The following is a 21,780-nucleotide window of genomic DNA, read 5'->3' on the forward strand; positions in this document are numbered from 1 at the left end:
TGATGATAGAATGAAAGCTAAAGAAAAAGAGAAAGAAGAAGATGGAGAGAGAGAAAAATGGGGGGGGGGGGGGGGGGGGTGGTATCTGAACACACATTTAAAAAACATAAGGCAATATGTAACTCTAACAATCTTACACATTGCCATCAAAAAAATGAACATGAACACAGCATCGCTTGTCTCTTGCATAGAGACTACTGCTTACCATGTGAGCTCCCCACAGGAACAAATATAGAATTCAATACATTTCTTAAGTCTTTCAATGTATGTATCGCTGATAATGTAGTAGGTTGACAAAACAAAAGTTGACCCATTCATCTTGACACATTGTCCTTGGTGTAGCACAAAATTATTCTTTTTCCACTCAAAGTATCAAAATACTTCAAGTAGGTAGTTAAACAGACCTAAACTTAAAGTCCCATGAAATAAAAGATGGTGTCCCACATAACTGAATCCTCATGAGAGATTCAAACTTGTCTCCACATTTTGACTCTTCCTTGAGCTTGAGTGGACAGAATTAAGCAGTCCTGAACGTGGAACAACATAATAGAAGTCTTAGCTCTCCTCCACAAGAGTGTGTCTATTCAGTTGCTGACAGCGGAGACACCAAGACCGCTTCGGGTGGGACAAAAAGGCACCCCGGGATTTTTCAAAATAAAAGAAAACTGTCTTTGAAATCTGGAGCCTGGCTGGATAAAGTAGGCCATAGTGGACTCCTTTTCGTGGTCGTAGAAACTTCCGTATGTTTGTAAATGCGGCCCGGACAGGATAAAAATCAACAATCAACATTGACGTAAGTAGGACCCTGACAGGAGGATAGTGGGTCCAGGGCATGAATCTGTGATCCAGATATCTACAACCCCAGATTACCTGTGAGACAAGAAAGCACAGATAACTCTGTGGAAGAAGTTTAAGTTAGTGATTGCATTAATAGCATCATGAAGTGCTTTGAAAGACTAGTCATGACTCACATCAAGTCCATCCTCCCCCCCACCCTGGACCCCTTTCAGTTTGCATACCGGGCCAAACGTTCCACAGAGGATGCAATCTGCTCTGCTCTTCACCCAGCCCTCACCCACCTGGAAAAAGCAGACTCATATGTGAGAATGCTGTTCATAGACTTCAGTTCAGCTTTCAACACCATAATCCCACAACAACTCATCTGTAAACTGGACCAGCTGGGGCTCAACACCTCCCTTTGCAACTGGATTCTGGACTTCCTCAGCGAGAGGCCACAAGCAGTACGAGTCGGCAACAACACCTCGAGCAGCATCACGCTCAGCACAGGGGCCCCACAAGGCTGTGTGCTCAGTCCCCTGCTCTTCACCCTGCTGACTCACGACTGCACACCAACCCACAGCACCAATCACAAGGTGAAGTTTGCGGATGACACAACTCTGGTGGGTCTCATCACCAGGAACGACGAGACCCACTACAGGAAGGAGGTCAACCTTCTGACCACGTGGTGCAGTGACTACAACCTCCTGCTGAATGTCAGCAAAACCAAGGAGATTGTGATTGACCTCAGGAAAGGCCACACCGAGCACCCACCACTGACCATCGAAGGTGCTGCTGTGGAGCGAGTGAGCAGCACCAAATTCCTGGGGGTGCACATCAGTGAGGACCTTTCCTGGACCACCAACTCTGCATCACTGGCGAAGAAAGCCCAGCGGCGCCTCTACTTCCTGCGCAAGCTCAAGAGAGCGAAAGCTCCCACACCCATCCTGAACTCATTCTACCGGGGAACCATTGAAAGCATCCTGACCAGTTGCATCACTTTGTGGGGCGGTAGCTGCACTGCATACAGCAGGAAAGCACTGCAACGCATAGTGAATACAGCAGATCATTGGTGCCCCACTCCCCTCCTTACAAGACACATACGCCACCCACCTCATCCGTAAAGCTACCTCTATTGTGTGCGACACCAGCCACCCTGCATACGGTCTGTTCACCCTCCTACCCTCTGGAAGGAGGTATAAGAGCCTCTGTGGCCACACCGAAAGACTCAGAAACAGTTTCATACACCAGGCTGTCAGAAACCTAAACTCTCTCCCCTCACTCCCTCCAGCCATATCCTCCAGGCTGTCAGAAAGCTGAATTCCCCCCCAGACTGAAATTGCTGCTATTTACTGACTGTTCTTTTTGCACTGTATCTGTTAAAAAATACATCTTACAGAACTTTTTCCTGCTATTACTGCCTTTTTGCACTACCACAACGTAACTATACAGAAACTTATGCTGCTACTTCCTACATATACAAAAGTAGACTCCAAAATCTTATTTTATCTTACTGTCTATCTATTCTATTTTTTCTTTTTCTTTTTATATTATTAGTAAATGTCTTATCTGTTGTGCACTTCAATGTTTACTCTTTAGTGTTAGGAAATATCTGTCTTATCTGTTGTGCCTGTGCACTTTATCTGTTTCACCGTGGGATAGTGAGAAACGTCTTCTCGATTCCTTTGTATGCCTTGACATGTGAAGAAATTTACAATAAAGCCGACTTTAACTTTGACTTTGAATGTTAATGGATATAGATGGATAGAGAGAGGGAGGAGTAGAGATGAGCTCAGTGCATCATGGGAGTCCCCCGGCAGTCTAAGGGCATAAACTAGCAGCATAAACTAGGAGCTGGTCCAGGACAAGCCTGGCCGGCCCTAACTATAAGCTTTATCAAAAAGGAAAGTTTTAAGCCTACTGTTAAATGTAGCGGACCGAAGGAAGATGGTTCCACAGGAGAGGAGCCTTATAACTGAAGGCTCTGCCTCCCATTCTACTTTTAGAAATACTAGTAACCACAAATAGGCCTGCATGCTGGGAGCGCAGTGTTCTAGTAGGTACATAAGGTACTATGAGCTCTTTCAGATATGATGGAACCTGACCATTAAGAGCTTTGAAAGTGAGGAGAAGGATATTAAATTCTATTCTGGATTTTACAGGAAAGCCAATGCAGTGAAGCTAAAATGGGCGTAATATGATCTCTCTTTCTAGTTTTTGTCAGAACGTGTGCAGCTGCATGTATCAGCTGGAGAGTCTTTAGAGACGTGTTAGGACAGCCTGATAATAATGCATTTCAATAATCCAGCCTACAAGTAACATCATTTTGAGACAGGATGTGTCTGATTTTTGAAATGTTTCATAGATGAAAAAAGGCAGTCTTTGAAATTTGTTTTATGTGGGAATTGAAGGACAGATCCTGATAAAATATAACCCGTAAGTTCTTTACAGTGGTATTGGAGGCCAGAGTAATGCCATCCAGAGTAGTTATGTCATTAGATAATATGTTTCTAAGGTGTTTGGGGCCAGTTTTTTCTGAGTTTAGTAGCAGGAAGTTGCACGTCATCCAGGCCTTTATGTCCTTAATGCATGTTTGTAGTTTAGTTACCTGGTTGGATTCATCTGGCTTTACTGAAAGATATAATTGAGTATCGTTTGCATAGCAATGAAAATGTATTGAGTGTTTCCGAATAATATTACCTACAAGAAGCATATATAAGGTGAATAGTATTGGTCCAAGCACTGAACCCTGAGGAACACCATGTTTTGTTTGGATGGAGGATATTTCATTAACACGTACAAACTGAAATTCATCTGATAGATAGGACTTAAACCAGTTTATGCAGTTCCTTTAATGCCAGTTAAATGTTCAAGTCTCTGTAACAGGTCGAAGGCAGCACTAAGATCTAACAGGACGAGGACAGAGAAAGGTCCATTGTCTGATGAAGTTAAGAGGTCATTTGTCACTTTGCATCTGTGCTATGATGGGCTCTAAATCCGGACTGGAAATCCTCAAATAAATTATTACTATGTAGAAACTTACACTGTTTATTGGCAACAGCTGTATCAAGGATCTTTGAGAGAAAGGGGAGGTTAGATATAGGTCTATAGTTGGCTAAAACCTCTGAATCAAGAGTAGGCATCTTAAGAAGCCCTCTTCACACAACAAAGAAGAGGGCTTTTCTCCAGAGACGAACTTGAACAAGAGAAACCGCAGCATGTGCAAGATGGATTTAAAGATACTTCTAGACCGGGCCACCACCGTACTACGCCAGCTGAACTGGGACCGGATAGTGGAGGTCTGTAAATATCTTAAATGCATTGAAGAAAGACGATGAGACTATTGCTACTAGTAGACGGACACTAATCAGAATGGTAGGCGATAAGTTGGACGATATAGAATTAAACACAGAGGCAGAGGAAGCATGTCAGGTTGTACAACAACTTTTATCCTACACGAGCAGCACAGCAGAGGAGTGGGGCAAAGGAGAGGAGCGGGGGCTGCGCGACCGGACAGAGCTGGAAGAAAAATATCTGGAGCTGCAGCAGTCCTGCAAAGCCTTGGAAGAGGAGATAAAAGTGTTTGGTGTTAAACTGAATATACCTGAGAATGCTTCAGTAAACCCAATCAGAACCTGTCATGAAGCGACCATTCGCAGGGAGTTCCGCATCTGTGGCCAGATCAGTGAAGGAGGTCAGCGTGACAAGTTACACCAATCTCATGCATCAGATAGAGAGTGGGCTCTGCAAGGGTCATGGTGAGTCCGAAGTCATAGAGGCTGTGATAAGGGCAATCAGCCCAGGCCTAAAGCTGCGTGACATAAAGACTAAATAAAGACTAATTTAACCCTGCCTCAGCTAAAAACAATATTAAAGGGACATTATAAAGAAGATGACACGTCAGACCTGTACCAAAAGCTGATCAACATTTCTCAAGAGCCCAAAGAGTCAGCACAAGACTTTTTGTTCAGAAGTCCATGACGACCATCAAACCCCAGAACTTAAAGCAAGTGGCAGAGGTCGACTGGGGTTGCTGCAGAGGGACAGGCAGTGACCCAGCCATGACAGTCAGCGTCCCGCCACTGCCATCACTGTTTGCAGGAAGAATCCTCAGACAGAAGGTTACAGACATGCACAGGTTGTTCCACTACAATGTATTGTTCAAAGCAGTGACAGAAGCACCACTGGCAGAAACACAAACCCCTTTGTAGAGCAGTCAGGCTAGTCGAGCAACACTTATGGCGCTTTTCCACTATACTGTTCTAGCACTAATCAGCTTGACTTGGCTCGACTCGACTCGCGGTTTGGTACCAGGAACGACCTTTTCCATTACTTCGTAGTACCATGTCAACGTGAGCGGGGTCGTCATAGCACGGCTGTGTGAAACTGCTTTGACTTCATTTTATACGCGACACAAACACACGTCTATTGACGTCACATTTTAGTATCGGCTCGGCTCCCTTGGAACCTCACCAGAGCAGGTACTAAAAAAGTACCAGGTACCAGGTACTATCCCTAATGGAAAAGCAAAAAAAACGAGTCGAGTCAAGCTGAGTAGTGCTAGAACTGTATAGTGGAAAAGGCCCATTAGCTGGGGAAGAGGTAGAGAGAAACAACTTACCAGAGATAGGCAGAGTCGATTACCTTTCAGCAAGGCAAGGCAGAAAGCTTATCCAACTGATAGGAAAACACAAAATGATGAAATGTACTTTGGATGGCGTACCAGTAACAGCACTGTGGGATTCAGGTGCTCAAGCTACTGTAATAAATGACAAATGGCGGGCTGAGCACCTGCCCAATAGCACCATCAGAGCAATAGAGGAACTTTTAGGGCCAGTACCGTTAAGTGGACTTGCTGCCAATCAGACAGAAATACCATTTATGGGGTGGATTCTTGTCAAATTCAAACTTAACAGGTAAGATTCTGCTAGTGTGAGTCTGTTAAGTCCAGTACTACTTTCCAGTGACCCCAACGTGGCAGAAGACCCTATCATTGGCTTTAATGTAATCAAGGAAGTGATTAATGAGCAACTTATACAACAGCAGGAAACACCCAGTGACAGTGCCACAGAAATTGTGAGTAGTGCTTTTGACATTGACTCTGGGGCAGCAAAAGCTTTTATCCAGTTAATGCACACCCACCAGTCACAAAGTGAGGGGATCCTGGTAAGGACTGGAAAGAGTAAAGTTGTCTTACAGCCAGGTAAAACCACCACAGTGAGATGTCGTACACACACAGGCTGAAAAAGATACTTTAATGTATTTCTGCCCTAAAATGAACACAGATTTACCTGAGGGGTTACATATTCAAGAAGTGCTATTCACCATGAAAAGAGGTAACTCAGCTTCAGTCCCTGTCCCAGTGATCAACACCACAGGACACAGTATTACACTGAGCCCAGTTTGGGACACATATAGAGTGTTAAAGCTGTGTACCCAGCACAGACTGTTCAGATACAACACGTCCCAATACCAACAGTAGTGAAGCTTGCAACCCCCCTGTAGCATTAGATCACTTAACTGGCGACCAGCAGATCTTAGTAAGGAAAATGCTATGGGAGGAATGCAAAGCCTTTGCCCGGGATGAGAATGATGTAGGCTGTATACCTTCACTGCGTATGCACATTACCTTAACAGACCAGACACCAGTCCAAAAGATGTACATCAGTGTGCCTAAGCCATTACAGCAGGAAGAAAACGAGTGTTTGAAGGACTTGATTAACAGGGGCTAGGTTACAAAATCAAAGTCACCTTACTCATCACCTATAGTGTGTGTGAGATAGAAATCAGGTGAATTGAGACTGTGTGTGGATTACCGTGAGCTAAATAGAAAGTCAGTGCCAGACAGACATCCTATTCCTAGGATACAGTACATGCTGGATAGTCTCAGTGGTAGCTCATGGTTTTCAGTATTAGATCAAGGAAAGACATACCACAAAGGCTTCTTAGATGAGAAATTCAGCCACTCACTGCCTTCATCACTCCATGGGGTATGTATCAGTGGGTGCGGATTCCTTTTGGACTGAATTCAGCTCTGGCTGAATTTCAAAGAAGTATGGAGGTTTGTGGGGTTTTTACGTGATGATGTCTGCCTGCCTTACCTTGATGATAATCTCGTCCACAGCCAGCCCTTTGAAGACCATGTAGAGCATGTTAGAGCCGCCCTGCATCAATACCAACAGCATGGAGTAAAACTAACAGCAAAGAAATGTGCACTCTTTAAGTCCAGAGTTAGATTTTTGGGCAGGATTGTGTCTCAGCAGAAGTGGCTCCTGTACAGGCTTTAAAAGAAAGACACCCTGGCACAAAAGGAGAAGATTTTGGGCTTTCTGGAAAAAAGAAAGTCTGGAATGTATGACCTGTAGTAATACAGAAAGATGTGGGGTTATGCCCCAGAAATTTGGGGCTGAAGCAGTGGTAGCCAACAGGACCTAGAAGACAGACCCAAAGCTTTGGCAGCACGTTCACTGTTGCTGAACACAAATACAAAGAAGACACAACAGGTTTTCTGTGAAGGATACACATGAGGTTTGGAGTCAATTCAATATTGAGGAGAACAAATCAGCTGTCTTTCAGCTTCTGGGGGAATCTGATGTCGCTATATGAATACTTATGTGTGTGTGTGTGTTGTGTTAGGTGGGGTGGGTGGGGGTGCATTCAAGATCAAACAATTGACAGAGGATGTATATACTTTTCTTTGCTTGCCTTCTCTCTCTCATCTATTGTGAATTTTTGACATTTTTACAAATAAAAATATTTTGGCTGCTTTTCACTTCTTCAACTAGCTTTTTGGGGTCTATAGATTTTTTAATGTATTTGTTACAGCAATGTGTCACAGAGAGCATTATAAATGTGTTAGCATTGTCTTTCTAGTTCTCAAAATAAATACAAATATCCAAGCATTAAGTCAAAAATCTTCCACAGGGGAAACATTCCTCCAGTCAAACAGCATTGAGGTATATTGTAGTTTTCTTTAATCAAAACACAATGTTGGCACAAAAGCTTTCTTTCTGTACAGTAATGTATGTTCACAACAGAAATCCCCAAATCTAAGGTAGGATTGCCAGACATTAGAGTGATGGGATTCAGTTTGTTACACAATGAGACCGAGCCTAATACATCTGTAAGTGCTTAGTTATGACAGTACATCAACCCATGCTAATCAATTATATTCATTTGTAGAACATGAGTAGGTATGTAATGTACCACTTTGTGCTTTCTTCACTCCATCCAAATCCCTTCCTGACAATCTTTAACCTTATTTGTGTTCTTCAGTGGTGTCATACTGGACTCATACTGGTGCCCTTTGGATCCACTCCATTTTATTGTATGGCTGCTTTGACTGGTGGCTTAACAAACCATCCCAGGCACCCATAATCATTTCAGACAGGCTTACCTTCATTTCCTCACAGGAGTACTCAAACTCATAAGTATGGCGGTAATTGTATTTACTTATCTATTATTTTTTTTAGCCATTGTTCTTGAGTGAGGCAGTCTTAATTGTCAGGTTTCAAACTAATAGCATTTTGTCTCCATTTGTAGCATCGTGGCTCACTTAAAACAGTGGGCATTAATGTACCCAGAAGGTCAAAAATTTCAGACAGTCTCACTTTATCTTTACCCCTCGCTCCTTGCCATTCAGTAGTCAAATCACAGTACACAAAATGCTGGATTTTACAGAGTTCTAGTGTATAAAAACAACCTTAATATCAGCCAAATATGAATATGAGGAACCTGATCTGGCAGCTAGAAAGTGCTTCCTGGGTTACAGTACACAAACAAGCTGTAAGTGTATCACATTAAATGGGAAAAGTACAGATCTTAATACCTTGCACTACACTTGTAAACATCATATGGTTCCTGCTGGTGGGAAATGGTAAATAATGCCTTCCAAAATCAGCAAGTAACTAAAAAGAAGCATCCAAAAGTCCCCTTTGTGTGTGTGTATTGCACAAGATGACACATCCACCTCTGCATTCTGTGGTCATGAGGAATGATCCTTCACAAAGGATAAAACAAAGCAGAGGTAAAAAAAAAAAAATTCTCACAATGTTTGAAAAATAATAGCCAAAATAATGTACAGCACATTATACCAAAGAAACCCCCATTTCTAATGTAGCTAACATTAAAGGTCACCAAGTTGTTGTTGTAACTGATGTACAGGAAATGAGTGAAACCTACCAAAGCATGTTGCTGTGACAGCTTACCTATGGCACCTGAGGTGCCCAAGAGAAAGCCATAATTCCAAGTTTAACAATACCCTCACTTCTCTAAACACTTGAGTGGTAGCTGAGCAAAACATCCAGAGTTTTCTCATAAATAAAAAAAGCTTTTTTTTTCTTTTTTTTCTTTTTGTTTGATATTCTCACCTTAAAGCTGCAGTTGGTAACTTTGAGGATAGAGAGGAGGACTTAGCATCAAATTTGAAGAAGTACAACTTTCAGATCCCTCCCCCTCCCTCTCCACTGCACTCCTGCCCTGCCTCCAAAGTCCCTCCCCCAGAGGAGGCTGACGTGCGCGCGACGGCACGCGACCGTGTATAATGTTGTTGGTAACGGAGGTATCGGTAGTTTTGTCCTCGCTGATTGTTGTTGCTGCGCCATTACTTTCTCTACGCTCCTGAAGCCGCTCTCCGAGATATGAGCTTGAACGAGCTGAGGAGGAAGGGGGAGGGGCTGTGTGTGCATGAGCAGTGATTGACAGCTGTCAGACACTCCATCAGACCCCATCCTGGCTCTGATTGGTTCTTTTTGTCCGGTCGCGGTGGATTCTGGCAATTTGCCAATTTGCAGTAGGAGCAGTAGATGGGGTTAAATGAACCTGTTTTTTTTTTTGTTTTTTTTTTACAGATTACTAGTTTCATGTAATGCTGTCTTTACATAGTGACAGTCTTAGCAAATATGACAAAAAGTTACTTTTATAAGACTTACCAACTGCAGCTTTAACTAACCCTGCACCTAGGTGCATATGTCAAGACAGTCTGCAAAAGAGAAAAGCAACAGCAAACCAATGCATCTGTAGTAAATTTATGAGTGGGCGAAGTAGACAAATGATTGTCATGTATTCATTTTTTAAAGTTGGCTCATAATTAAGAAGTCGTGCTTCATGAAGGTTTAGCTTCAAAGGTTGGTAACTACAAACCATGTTCTGTCCATCTGCTGGAATACCAAACAAGCACTATAAAAGCATCTTATTTGTGTAGGTAAGATGGCTCTTTGGAACATCCCCTCCATCCTTGTTATCTCTTGTTAGACGTGGGTCTGCATGCGTTTCTGAAGAGGCCTGGTGAGGTCTGAGTTCTGGGAGGAGGACTGTGAGTAATGGGAGGAGGATGAGGCTGAGGTCTTGCTGTCCTTGTCGAATTGCATGTAACCGTCCTGCTTGCTGTAGCTGCTGACGCTGCTGTCACACTGCGTGTCGATGAAGGAGCTGGAGTCACTGAGTGAGCTCCGCTGAAACTCACGTTCGCATAGTTCGATGGAGCTGCTGCCCATGCCCAGGACGAAGCGCTGGCTGTAGTCATACAGGCGGTTGGGACAGGCACCCAAGGTGTTGTAGATGTTGGTGAAGGACATGCCAGTGGGCACCCGTTGCTTGCCAATAGTCATAGTTCCAGCGCGTGGGCTTCGGACTATGTCGGGAGTCTGACTGGGAGCCAGGGACATTGTTGGGGTGGCATGGTGCTCATTGAAAGTGTTGACACTGTAGTAGCCGTTAGTGGGGTCCTTTTACATGCAGAAGAAGAAAAAAAAGATTGCAGTGAAACAAAAACAAAAATATATTATTTTTGTTGTTTCCTTAAAACAAACTATATTTATATAAAAACTATTACAGAAAAAGTAAATCTAGAGAACTAGCGCTTATTACAAATAATTACAAAATGGGATGAGGAATTCAAGAAATTCATTTTTTTAAAAGCAGATAGCATGCTTGAATGGTGTGAGTCATCTGCCTCATCCACTTAGAAATTTGATTCAGTTCATTAATGCTCTGTAGTAATCTTGTTTTTGCAGTTGAATGATATGTTGATGTATTTTACTGTCTACCAAATCATACACAAGACACTGTAGCAGTGTCTGTGATTGCTCTCATTCTCTCACATTATCACTGACATAAACTGTTATTGTGTGTGAAAAAGAAGCAAATAGCTAAAATGGGCCGTCATGGCTGCAGAATATAAAAGAAAGCTAATCAACCAGGAGTCATATCACAGAAAAAATCATAATGATTTTACACTCTGACTCCATCACCTGTGAGATGATAATTGAAAAATTGAAAAATTGAAATTTTATTTTGTTTTATTTATAAATCTTTCTTATGATATCAGCAAAGACTGAAAAATGTATAAGCTTCTTTGAAGTAGAATTCATAGCAGAGCTGTTGTATTGGATTTAATTAGATTGCACAGGTGTTGCTAATGAAGTGGCCGGTGAGTGTATGTATCTTAATCCTTAGCCTACTTTGAATATTTGTAAATAATTTCTAGTGTTTTACATCTTCTTATTCTGTTGTATTATTAAAGGTTGTTGTTTGCATCATTTTTTTTGTTGAAAAGTTTTCCTCAAGTTCTTGGTATCTTTTTTTTTCATATCACAAGTACTTCATTTATGGTTCTGATCATGTTGCTTGGAATTGACAATCCCTCCTCTTTCACATGAAGGTTTTCTTTTCTTTTTTTAGGAATTGTGACGGTAACATCAGGCAGGGGGGATTGCCAATGGAAATCAGCCCTTGGCTGCAATTGGGTGCATTTACATTTTTGTTCTCTGAAAATGTTTAATGATGTACATTGTCCCTCTGGAGAAATAAATAAATAATTTATTATTATTAATTAATGTGCTTGTAGCTGAACTGGTTAATAATCAGCTTTACGGTGCTGGTAATCTGGACGGCCAGTGTTAGGCTCTGTTAATCCAGCGAATGAAAATATATTCTGGGTGTGTTGAACTTGCTTCATAGTACAGGCAACTGGTTTGCTTCTCCTGCCATACAATCTGAGCACCTGCAGCTGATCTATGAGTCAACTCTACATTGTTACTGCAATTTCCTGAGAAAAAAGATATTGAAGTAGATGGCTGGATTTTTTCTTTTCTTTTCTTTTTGTAAACTACTGTGATGGTTGTAGTACATACACAGTGTTAAATATAAAACATTTTGTTACTATGTGTGTATTATACTGATAAACAGACTCTGAGCCAGACTCTGCTGGATCATTCATCATCAATGTTCCTTGTAACCTACACTACTAATACTGTTCTCTGCCTGTGCCTAAGGTTCACCAAGCCATAATTAACATTATGTATAGGTTTATTTTGGTTGTCTGTATTATTGACCCTAAACATTTTTGAAAATAAATAGTTCTATCTCAGAAATCAATGTCAATCTTGGTGCTAAAGTTTCCATCTGTAAAGCATCAAACAGAGCTTGTAATGTAGACAGGAGGACCAACCAGGTTCTGCTTTTTACTATATGACCTCACTGCTCTTTAATATGGCATGGTGACTGAAACTGCAGACCAATTGCCACATCTTCATCATTTACATAATCTCATGAAACTCGACCAAATTTGAATCAAGACTCTGTTCCTGCATTGGCTATTATACGCCTCAAATGTTTTCAGTAATGTACTTTAATGTAGTTTGTAAAAATGAGAAAGTTTGTAACATAGCTGCAATGTTGAAAATGGCAGAGCAAAATCCAAGCATTGCCCACCTTGCAGTACTTCACCCATCACCGGCCAGAGTGTCTAGTGGTTCAGTGCACGATGAATGGGGGTAATGAGAGCTTATAAGACTTATCAAACCAGACCTAAATCATTATGCTACTGATATAGAGCTAATGGAGATGTCCTGTGTGCACGTCCTAACCTGCAGACTATTAGCCAACATGAATTTGAGAGATTCTTTGGATAGGCAGAAGATCATCTTGCTTACTTATGATTTGGACATTTGTGGGGAAAAACACTGTGATAGTTGTTTTCTGCAGTTGACATTTGCCCTTGGTTTTTACCCACCTTTATGTGCTGAAACTCTTTCTCCTCTTCCTGGAGCACCTCTAGCTGCTTCAGCACAGGCTCCTGCTGGAACTCACCATGGTCAATCTGTATCATGTTAATCAGGGTCGGCCGAAGTCATACATAGAACAGTGTTGGAGAGTAGTTAGTTACATGCAACAATGGGCCAGATGCAAGGATATGTTCGTATTTTTTCCCTTTAAATCTGTCGTACTTTTTTCATGAGGTGGAATTTACGAATGTGCCACGTCGGATTCACCAAATACTCGCAACACCAGGAAACAGTCGTAAATGTTAGGTATACCACCTCATTCAAGAAAATGGTTTGCTATGAAGAAAAGGTTCACTTAACTATGCTGTATATTATGTAGGCAGATGGAATTTTAGGGATTGGGTTACAGTTTGATCGAAGGTATAATATATGTGACCTGAGTGGGAATGTAATTGCAAAAGCTCTTATGTAGCAACTCTGCAGTGGCTGTCCTCATCTTCTTTTAAAGTCCAATCGTGGCCATAGAATAATAAGATTATATCTGACATTTTTGTCAAGTATTAGTTACATTACAACATTATGTATAGGTTTATTTTGGTTGTCTGTATTATTGACCCTAAACATTTTAGAAAATAAATAGTTCTATCTCAGAAACAATGTCAATCTTGGTGCTAAAGTTTCCATCTGCAAAGCATCAAACAGAGCTTGTAATGTAGACAGGAGGTGCTTTTTACTATAGTAGTGAGGTCATGCTCTTTAACTGTTAAGAACTTTATTCAATCTTAAATTTTGAAATTTACAAATTGATTTGTTTAGAATAGATCTATATAGACTGCTTCACTTTAATTTAAGATTCAGTCGGACTTGGATAGAATTATTTTGAAATACAAGAACGCATCACTGTATAATGGGGGGGGGGGGCGATAAGCAGCAACACAGAGCTATCAGGACGCTTTGCTCTCACACACGCTGAATTGATAGTCCATAAACACACACGCGCAGTCACTCTCTACAGCGCACTCTTGCTTGCTCGATCCAGATTCTGGAAGATTATGTCTCATTTGCGGGCGTCAAGGAGCTGCTATCAATATGCGGGAGATTCTCGGAACTTCCGGGAGAGTTGGGATGTCTGAGTGTATTTTTACTACAAAGTAGCCTGGGCTATTCGAAGTGTTTTCAGTTTCATCCATTTTTTCGGGGGTCTGAAGTGTATTTCACATTTTAGCTGCCAAAGCTCTGCTGGGATTGGTTGCAATCCCCAGCCTTATATCCTCTCTAACGCCCTGCACTGTGCTCAGTGTGCTGTGTGAGAGGGGGAGTGGCCAGCGGCTAGAGCGGCAACAGCAAATGTGTGCTTCTTTTACCCATATATTTATCTATATCTGTTACATTTCTTATCCAAACAACGTCAAACTTGGCACTGCACATACTCGTACCCATAGCAAGACACCTGTCACATTTGAAATCAATCGGATGAACGGTTCGAGAGATATGCGAATAACAGACAGACGTTCCTGTCATTTATAGATAGATAGATAACCAGCTGCCCATACACCACTGTAGCAACTACTGTAGCAAAATGTAATTTAGCCATCAAAAAAATAAAAAATCAATATCACTATAAATGTACAGTATATTTAGAATATTTTCATCGTTTTACCTTGTCATCAAACATCCACCACATCATCTCAACCATAGAACTTACGAATTCCTATGCATGCCACACATTGGGCCAGATTAATAATGTAATTAATAATGTGATACCCGTGTGGATATGTTATGTGTTCATTAATTAAATTATTAACTAAATTAGAATATCTATACGACGTCACACACACACCCCCGGAAAAATTTGAGTTCCCACAAAATATCGTTGGCACGTTGCCATTAGACAATTAGACAGTAACAATCATGTTTTATTGCTTTGGAGGACTGCAGGTTGGTTGTGTGTGACAGGTCTGCACCACGTACCACCAAAATACGAGAAAATTGGTGAATGCGGCAAATCCTCGTAAATCACACGAGTGGTTCTTGCATCTGGCCCAATGTTACATAATTCAGTTAGTCAGTTTGAGTGTAACAACTTTACAGGTATGAGGGCTTGCAATGAGCTGTCCCTATGTCTGATAGGCTCCATTCATTTTGGCAGTGCGTACTCAAGTTTTGCATGTTTTTCTATTCATTGTCTTGTATTTGCACCACCTCTTGTCTGCCAATCAAATCAATGCACATTGCTCTGAACAAAAGTAACCAAATAGTTACATTGCATTATTACATTTTTAACAGGGCATCTAGTACTTGTTTACTAGTCTACTACTCATCTAGTAATCAGTAACCTATTACTTTTCAAAAGTAATCTTTCTAGCTCTGATAGTGAATACAGTAAAATGAAAATACTTAGAGAACACGTATGAGTATTTGAAAGGCTGTGTCAGAGTATCAAACTGCGTTCACTCACCATCATCTGTTTGATGCTTGTGTGCTCCTCGCTCTCCCGTGCTGCATTGTGATCCTTGTGGACAATCTCCACTCGAATATCATTTTTTGCTGAAACCACTCCTTTGAGATCTAGAGGAGAGGGATAGATGGAGCAGTGTGTCTGAATGGCAGAAAATGAAGAAGTATCGGTCCTGTAACATACCATATTCCTGCCTAAAGAAGGAAGTCATGGCAGCTTCAAAAGCAGCAGCTTTCCCCAGCTATTACTGTGACGATGGTAATGAAGACTGTGGTGCATACACAGCACTCTTTCCAAGTGCTGCAGTGTGACCTTGGCTTACTTATTGAGCACTTATTTCGGCAACACTCACTTATCCCTGAACCTCACTGTACAATACGGATCAATATCTGCAATCTAGTAATGCTGCTTTGTCTTGCTGGCCTAAAAGTATGGATATAGAATGCCTGGCCTGTACCTTTGGCCATTAAACTAATAGCAGTCTGGAGTGTGTGAGCTCAGTTTTAAAGCGGAATGACAGGTTTGGGGTTTTTTTCCAACTCTTTTTATTGGGATTTTTCAGCAACAGGACATATAGTGATAACAGACAGTCAGAAAATAGACATGGCTATACCAAAATCCTCTATGCCCAAACCGACCCACACCCACCCAAATCAGGTCAGACCCAGACAGGGACAGACAACACATACAAGCAAAACAGCGTGACTGATGAAAATACTTTTTTTTTTTTTTAAAAGGAAAACGATAAATACATAAATAAATAATAATTAAAAATAATAATAATAATAGTTAAAGAAAATAAATAAATTAAAAATAATAATAGTAATAATGAAGATAAGTATGAATGAATTAGAAAGTGAACAAACAGATTAATAAGGTGAATAAAAGGATAGAAGTAATAACAACAAGCAACCCGAAAGGAAGAAAGGGGTGGGGGGGTGAGTTGATTAGTAGGCCGCCATTGTAGGGCGGGAAATAGGGGATCAGGGCTTAATTACCCTATGCATCCAGAGACGGGCTGGTAGAATTAACAAATTCCAGGAAGGGGTGCCATGTATCTTGGAATCTCTTGGTGTTTTTCAAGTTTTAGATTGTAAAGGGACAGGACTCTAATCCAGCGGTTATGTGATTGGGGGCTGGTGAGCTTCCAATCAAGCAGAATCAGCCGCCGAGCCAACAGAGTTGAGAAAGCCAGAGCCCGCTTCGCCGCAAAAGGTTAACGGCAGGAGGGGTGCCGAAGATGGCTGATATTGGGTTAGGGGAAATGGACTGGCCGTAAGCCCCACCTATGGTGTCAAAAACACTCCCCCAGAATGTTTTTAGTTCAGGGCACGACAAAAACATGAGTATGATTGGCGGGGGATTGGTTGCATCTATTACAGGCATCGTAAACAGTAAGGTAAATCCTGGCCAATTTCGCATTTGTGTAGTGGATTCTGTGGAGGACTTTACACTGAATTAGGCCGTGACGGGCACATATGAATGAGGGGTGGACCAAGTTCAAAGCAGAGGTCCATTGCTGATCCGTCAGCGTCGTAGACAGGCCATCCTCCCACGCGATCCTGATTGAATAATAATAATAATAATAATAATAATACATTTTATTTGTATTGCACAAATTTCAGCAATCTCAAAGTGCTACACAGCAGAAAATTAAAAAACTAAGATAGCAACATGATACAATTAAGAATGATCAGAGACAATAAGTAGTTAGTTAAAAGAAGAACCTATAAAAGGCATTTAGCAAAATGCTTTCGTAAAAAGATAGGTTTTTAGGTCTCGTTTAAAAACATCTGCAGTCTGTGGGCCCTCAGGTGGTCAGGGAGGGCGTTCCACTGATCACCCATGGAGCTTGGTTCTGGGGGCTTGGAGGGTGTTTATGGTTGCAGAACGGAGGGTGTGTCCTCACACACCCTCCTGAGGGTCTGGGGGGTGAGGAGTTCATTGAGGTATAGGGGGGCATGTCCGTTAATGCACTGGTTGGTGAGGAGGGAGACCTTGTACTCAATTTTGAGTGGGACAGGGAGCCAGTGAAGAGATTTCAGGATGGGGGTGATGTGATCGTATTTGCGCACCTTTATCAGGATCCTGGCAGCGCTGTTCTGCATGTACTGCAGTCTCTGGATGTTTTTTTTTTTACTGCATTACAGTAATCCAGTCTGGAGGAGACAAAGGCGAGGATGAGCTTCTCTGCATCTGCCAGGGTGAGTGTTGGACGGAGTTTGGCGATGTTCCTGAGGTGGTAGAATGATGTCTTACAGAGGTGTTTGATGTGGGTGTCAAAGGTGAGTTGAGGGTCCATTTTAACACCCAGGCTGGTGACGGATATGGAAAGGGGGATGTTTTGGCCAGAGAAGGTGATACTGGTGATGGTGGAAGAGTGGAGCTGATGTGGTGTGCCAACTAGGATGGCTTCCGTTTTGGAACTGTTCAGCTGAAGAAAGTTGAGCTTCATCCACGCCTCTATCTCCTCCAGGCAGGTGGTCAGTGTGGATGTTGGCAGGGGAGCAGAAGAAGTGGGGGTTGTCCTTAAGTTGAGCTGTGTGTCATCAGCATAACAATGGTAGGATATCCCATGCCTGCTAATGACATTCCCCAGGGGGAGCAGGTAGAGGGTGGGGCCCAGCACTGAGCTAATTGAGAAGTGTTAAGGTAGTGACCCATGGGAGTTGTATAATATTGAAATACATTTCTTATGATTGGGGTTCCCTGATAGGAGGATGTCGATCAGGGTTTCAGAGGGGCTATTCGGGAAGTGGGGTAAATATTTTTTCTCAAAGTCTCTAATTTGGAAGAAACGAAAAAGGTGGGAGCTCGGTAACTGAAATTTTAACGAGAGTTCCGCATAAGACGATAAAATGCCATCTGTGAGCAATTCTTTAATGCTGGTGATACCGTGACTGTGCCAAGTTCTAAATGTCGGTTCTGTGTTTGACGGTTTGAAGACATGATTTTTAAGCAGTGGAGTCAAAATGGAAGGGTCCTCTTCCAATTGGAGGACGACCGCTCTACCTCCTGAGCCACAGCAGCCCACTATGTGTACCCAGGCAGGCAGGGAATCACCTTCACCATCCATCCAATATAAGATTTTCTGCACGTTAGCTGCCCAATAGTATTGCCTAAAATTAGGGAGTTCTAGGCCTCCCTCCCTCTTAGGAGACTGTAAGGTTGCCTTTCGAATTTGAGCTGGTTCGTTACCGCATAGGATTTAGATATTACCCTGTCCAATTATGATAGGTATTTTGATAAGATGTGGGCACCCTTTCTGAACCTCCTGCTGGGCTGTACAGCAGACTTATGGCGCTTTTCCACTACACCGTTCCAGCACGACTCGCCTCGACTCGCCTCGGTTCTTTTTGCGTTTCCACTAGGGATAGTACCTGGTACCTGGTCCTTTTTTAGTACCTGCTCTGGTGAGGTTCCAAGCGAGCCAAGGCGGTACTAAAATGTGACGTTGACACACTGCTGGCCACTGATTGGTAGTTGTCGCTGGAAGAGTCCCACACAAGAATCAAGCCCGGCATTTTTAAATACCGGCAGCAGCGTTACAACCATAGTTACAGCCATACGGCTCAATTTTCTTGCTTTGTGTGACAGAAAGCCACAAACAGCAGCAAGTACACCACTGCCTCAATGCCCTCCATTGTTTATGTGTTTTGTGTCGCGTATAAAACGAAGTCACGGCAGTTTCGCGGAGCTGTGCTATGACGACCCCGCCCACGTTGAGTAGGTACTTTTTTGTAATGGAAAAGGTCTGTCCTGGAACCGTGCCGAGGCGAGGCGAGGCGAGTCGTGCTGGAACTGTGTAGTGGAAAAGCGGCATTAGTATGTAGAGGCTGCTGCAATGTTGACTGGCGCCCCTCTAGCACCTCTGTATTTCCTAATGCGCTTTCCTGGGTATTTATTTTGTTTCATTGCCTTAGCTGCATATTCCCTGATTAATGTGTAATTTCTAAACTGTGAACATTCTAAGAATTATCCATGTAAGATCCAATACAGTGCTGCAATACTTTTGTCTGTTTTGTTTTTGTCTTTTTTCTTTTCTTATGTCATTCTGCCTGTAACAAAAGCTGAAAAATAACTTCAGGACAGCTGATGTATTTGTCTTTGAATGCATGTTATCCATGAAACTGATTCATTACAGGTGTTTTACAGTGCAATAACACTGTTCTGGTGGCAGACTGTAAAGTATCTTTCATTAGGTTATATTTGTTGTAAATTCGATTTAAATATTTACAACACATACCTATCAACAGGAACGTAGCATAATTAGGGCTCAAGCTTTATTCTATTTTCATTATCAAACACTTTTGGTATCGCTTTATTCCATGGGTCCTTTAATTTTACCGTCAGATACTGAGTGGTGTAATTTAAGTAAAAAAATCTATCCCTAGTCTAATCAGAAAGGGCCCTGAGTTCTTTGAATCAACTAACTTAATGTACAATATAAAATACTTCGATAATGTTTCCGTTTCTTTTTGGTCTATACACTTTTTATGGTCTTGAGTCTCTTTAGTCACTGTTAATGAACTATAACACAATTATTAAACTATGTTTACTTAACTCTTGCATCACATGAGTTCACTGTAATCTACCTTTGAGCATTTAGACTGCTGTACTAAAATAAGTGTATCACTCCTTTAACAAAACTGTCAATAACATCTACTATGTTTAAATACTTCTAGGAATAACCAAACAGCACACTAATCAGTTTTACAAATAAAGAACTTCAATTATTTGCTTTATTTAAGTAATTCTATTCAACTGGAAACAGCATACTTCAAGTGAAATTTAGATTACCTCTGGTTTAAATTTACTCTGAAATTAGTGGGCCCACCCTCACTAAGCACATGCACTACACATAAGCCAGCAGGTATTTTTCAAGTTAAACTTTATTGTCCCATCAGGTGGGAAATTTATCTTGGGCTAACCACCCATGCTGCAGCCATTGAAAAAAAAAAATAAATAGAAACAATCATGAAGGCCATAAAATAAAATGTTGCAAGCCTGATTTGACACTTGGAACAGAGAGGCCCAAACTATATTGATGTTTCACTCAGGAGAGCATCAAAATAAAATGTGGTACATTGATCACGAGGTCTGACCCATCTGCAGTTTATACTGGTCTCTGGGTCTCCGGTGAGTAACAAGATGTCCAAAGATATTTTGGACAGATGTCCAAAGATATTGGGCTCTTTAACATAGTGAAAAGTATCCCTGCACTGACTTCAGGATTCCCACATTGCTAACAATGTTTTAAAACAGGGGTCGGCATGTTAATTCAATCAGTCCAATTTTTTTCTAAGCCATTAGATGGCAGACCAGAGCATAATCAAAGAATAATCCAAGGAATTGGTTAAAAAAAAAAAAAAAAAAAGTAACTGGATTTTGCAAGAGACCACCTTATATGGCAAGCATGTGAGATAGTTGCAGAGAATGGATCAAATTAAAATAAGTCAATAATAAATGTCAATTTATTTTGGAAATTACTGCTTTGTCATATACAACATATTACCAACTGTGGTGGAGCCTAGCTTCATGAACAATACAATTTGTTTGTTAAAAAAAAATATATATTACTCTTGCTGAGAGATACATTTAAACAGACTAAGAGAAAATAGTGTAGCACATAGGATGATTTTTGTTTGTCTGTGTGTGTGTTTCTGTGTGTGCAAAATTTAATACAGCTAGCTTGTTTTGTGTGCATTTTGGCAGCTTTTGAACAAATCTTTCCCAAGTATGTAACATAAAGAGAATGCTGCACACACTGTAGGCTGCTAGCTCATCAACTGAGCACATGGTGAAAAAATGAAACTTAAGAGAATTAACTATACCAAAAACTACCAGCAGGTGGCAATAAACAGTTGAGGGATCAGCACACTCCCCACCTGGTATATTAACAAATATGCCACTATCAACTAGTTCTTCTGTTTACTATCAGATAAAAGTACAATCACCTCAGTAACAGGCCTGAGATATGTTTTAGCAACTCCTTGCTTCATGATCTTGACCTCAACTTTCCTTACTCTGTTGTCAGCGCTTGGCAAGGTTTTCACTATAAGCCCAATGGACCACTCATTGCGTTTGACTTGACCATCTTTGAGTAGGACGACATCACCATCCTTGATCTGACCGGAGGTGTTTCACTGGTCCTCTGAGTGACAAGAAGCGACGCAAGGCATTGATGAAGCTGGAAGCCGACATTGTCTCCACAACTTCAAGATGCACTGCTCTGGGGTTAAAGCAAGTAAACATCACAGCCCATCTTTCAGCACTGTGGCCTCTTGTGCGGCGGGATGTTTCATTTCACGGTCCAAACACATCCAGGCCAACATGTGTGAAAGGTGGATCCACTGTGACTCTGTCTGCAGGCAAATTAGACATTTTTTGTACCACCAGCCGTCCTCTGAGCTTCCTATAGGTAACACACATTATGGACCATGCTGGAAATTAGTCTCTTGGCTCCAACAATCCACAGTCCTGCTGTGCGTAAGGCTCCTTCGGAGAACTGATGGCCTTGGTGAGCTACTTGGTCATGGT

At 41.7% G+C, this 21,780-nt stretch overlaps 1 protein-coding gene across 1 annotated transcript in view; it reads right to left on the bottom strand.

The window, feature by feature from the left end:
- Nucleotides 1-10,025: 10,025 nt before the first annotated feature.
- LOC133994308 (kin of IRRE-like protein 3) overlaps nucleotides 10,026-21,780 on the bottom strand; it is a 97,515-nt gene continuing 85,760 nt past the window's right edge. The window contains exons 15-17 of the mRNA XM_062433554.1: nucleotides 15,241-15,350; nucleotides 12,791-12,877; nucleotides 10,026-10,502 (exon numbers count right to left, since the gene is read on the bottom strand). Of these exons, the coding sequence (XP_062289538.1) occupies nucleotides 10,026-10,502; nucleotides 12,791-12,877; nucleotides 15,241-15,350 (674 nt within the window). The remainder of the gene's footprint in view (nucleotides 10,503-12,790; nucleotides 12,878-15,240; nucleotides 15,351-21,780) is intronic.

Source organism: Scomber scombrus, chromosome 14 (genome assembly GCF_963691925.1).
Source record: "Scomber scombrus chromosome 14, fScoSco1.1, whole genome shotgun sequence".
Taxonomy (NCBI): Eukaryota; Metazoa; Chordata; class Actinopteri; order Scombriformes; family Scombridae; genus Scomber; species Scomber scombrus.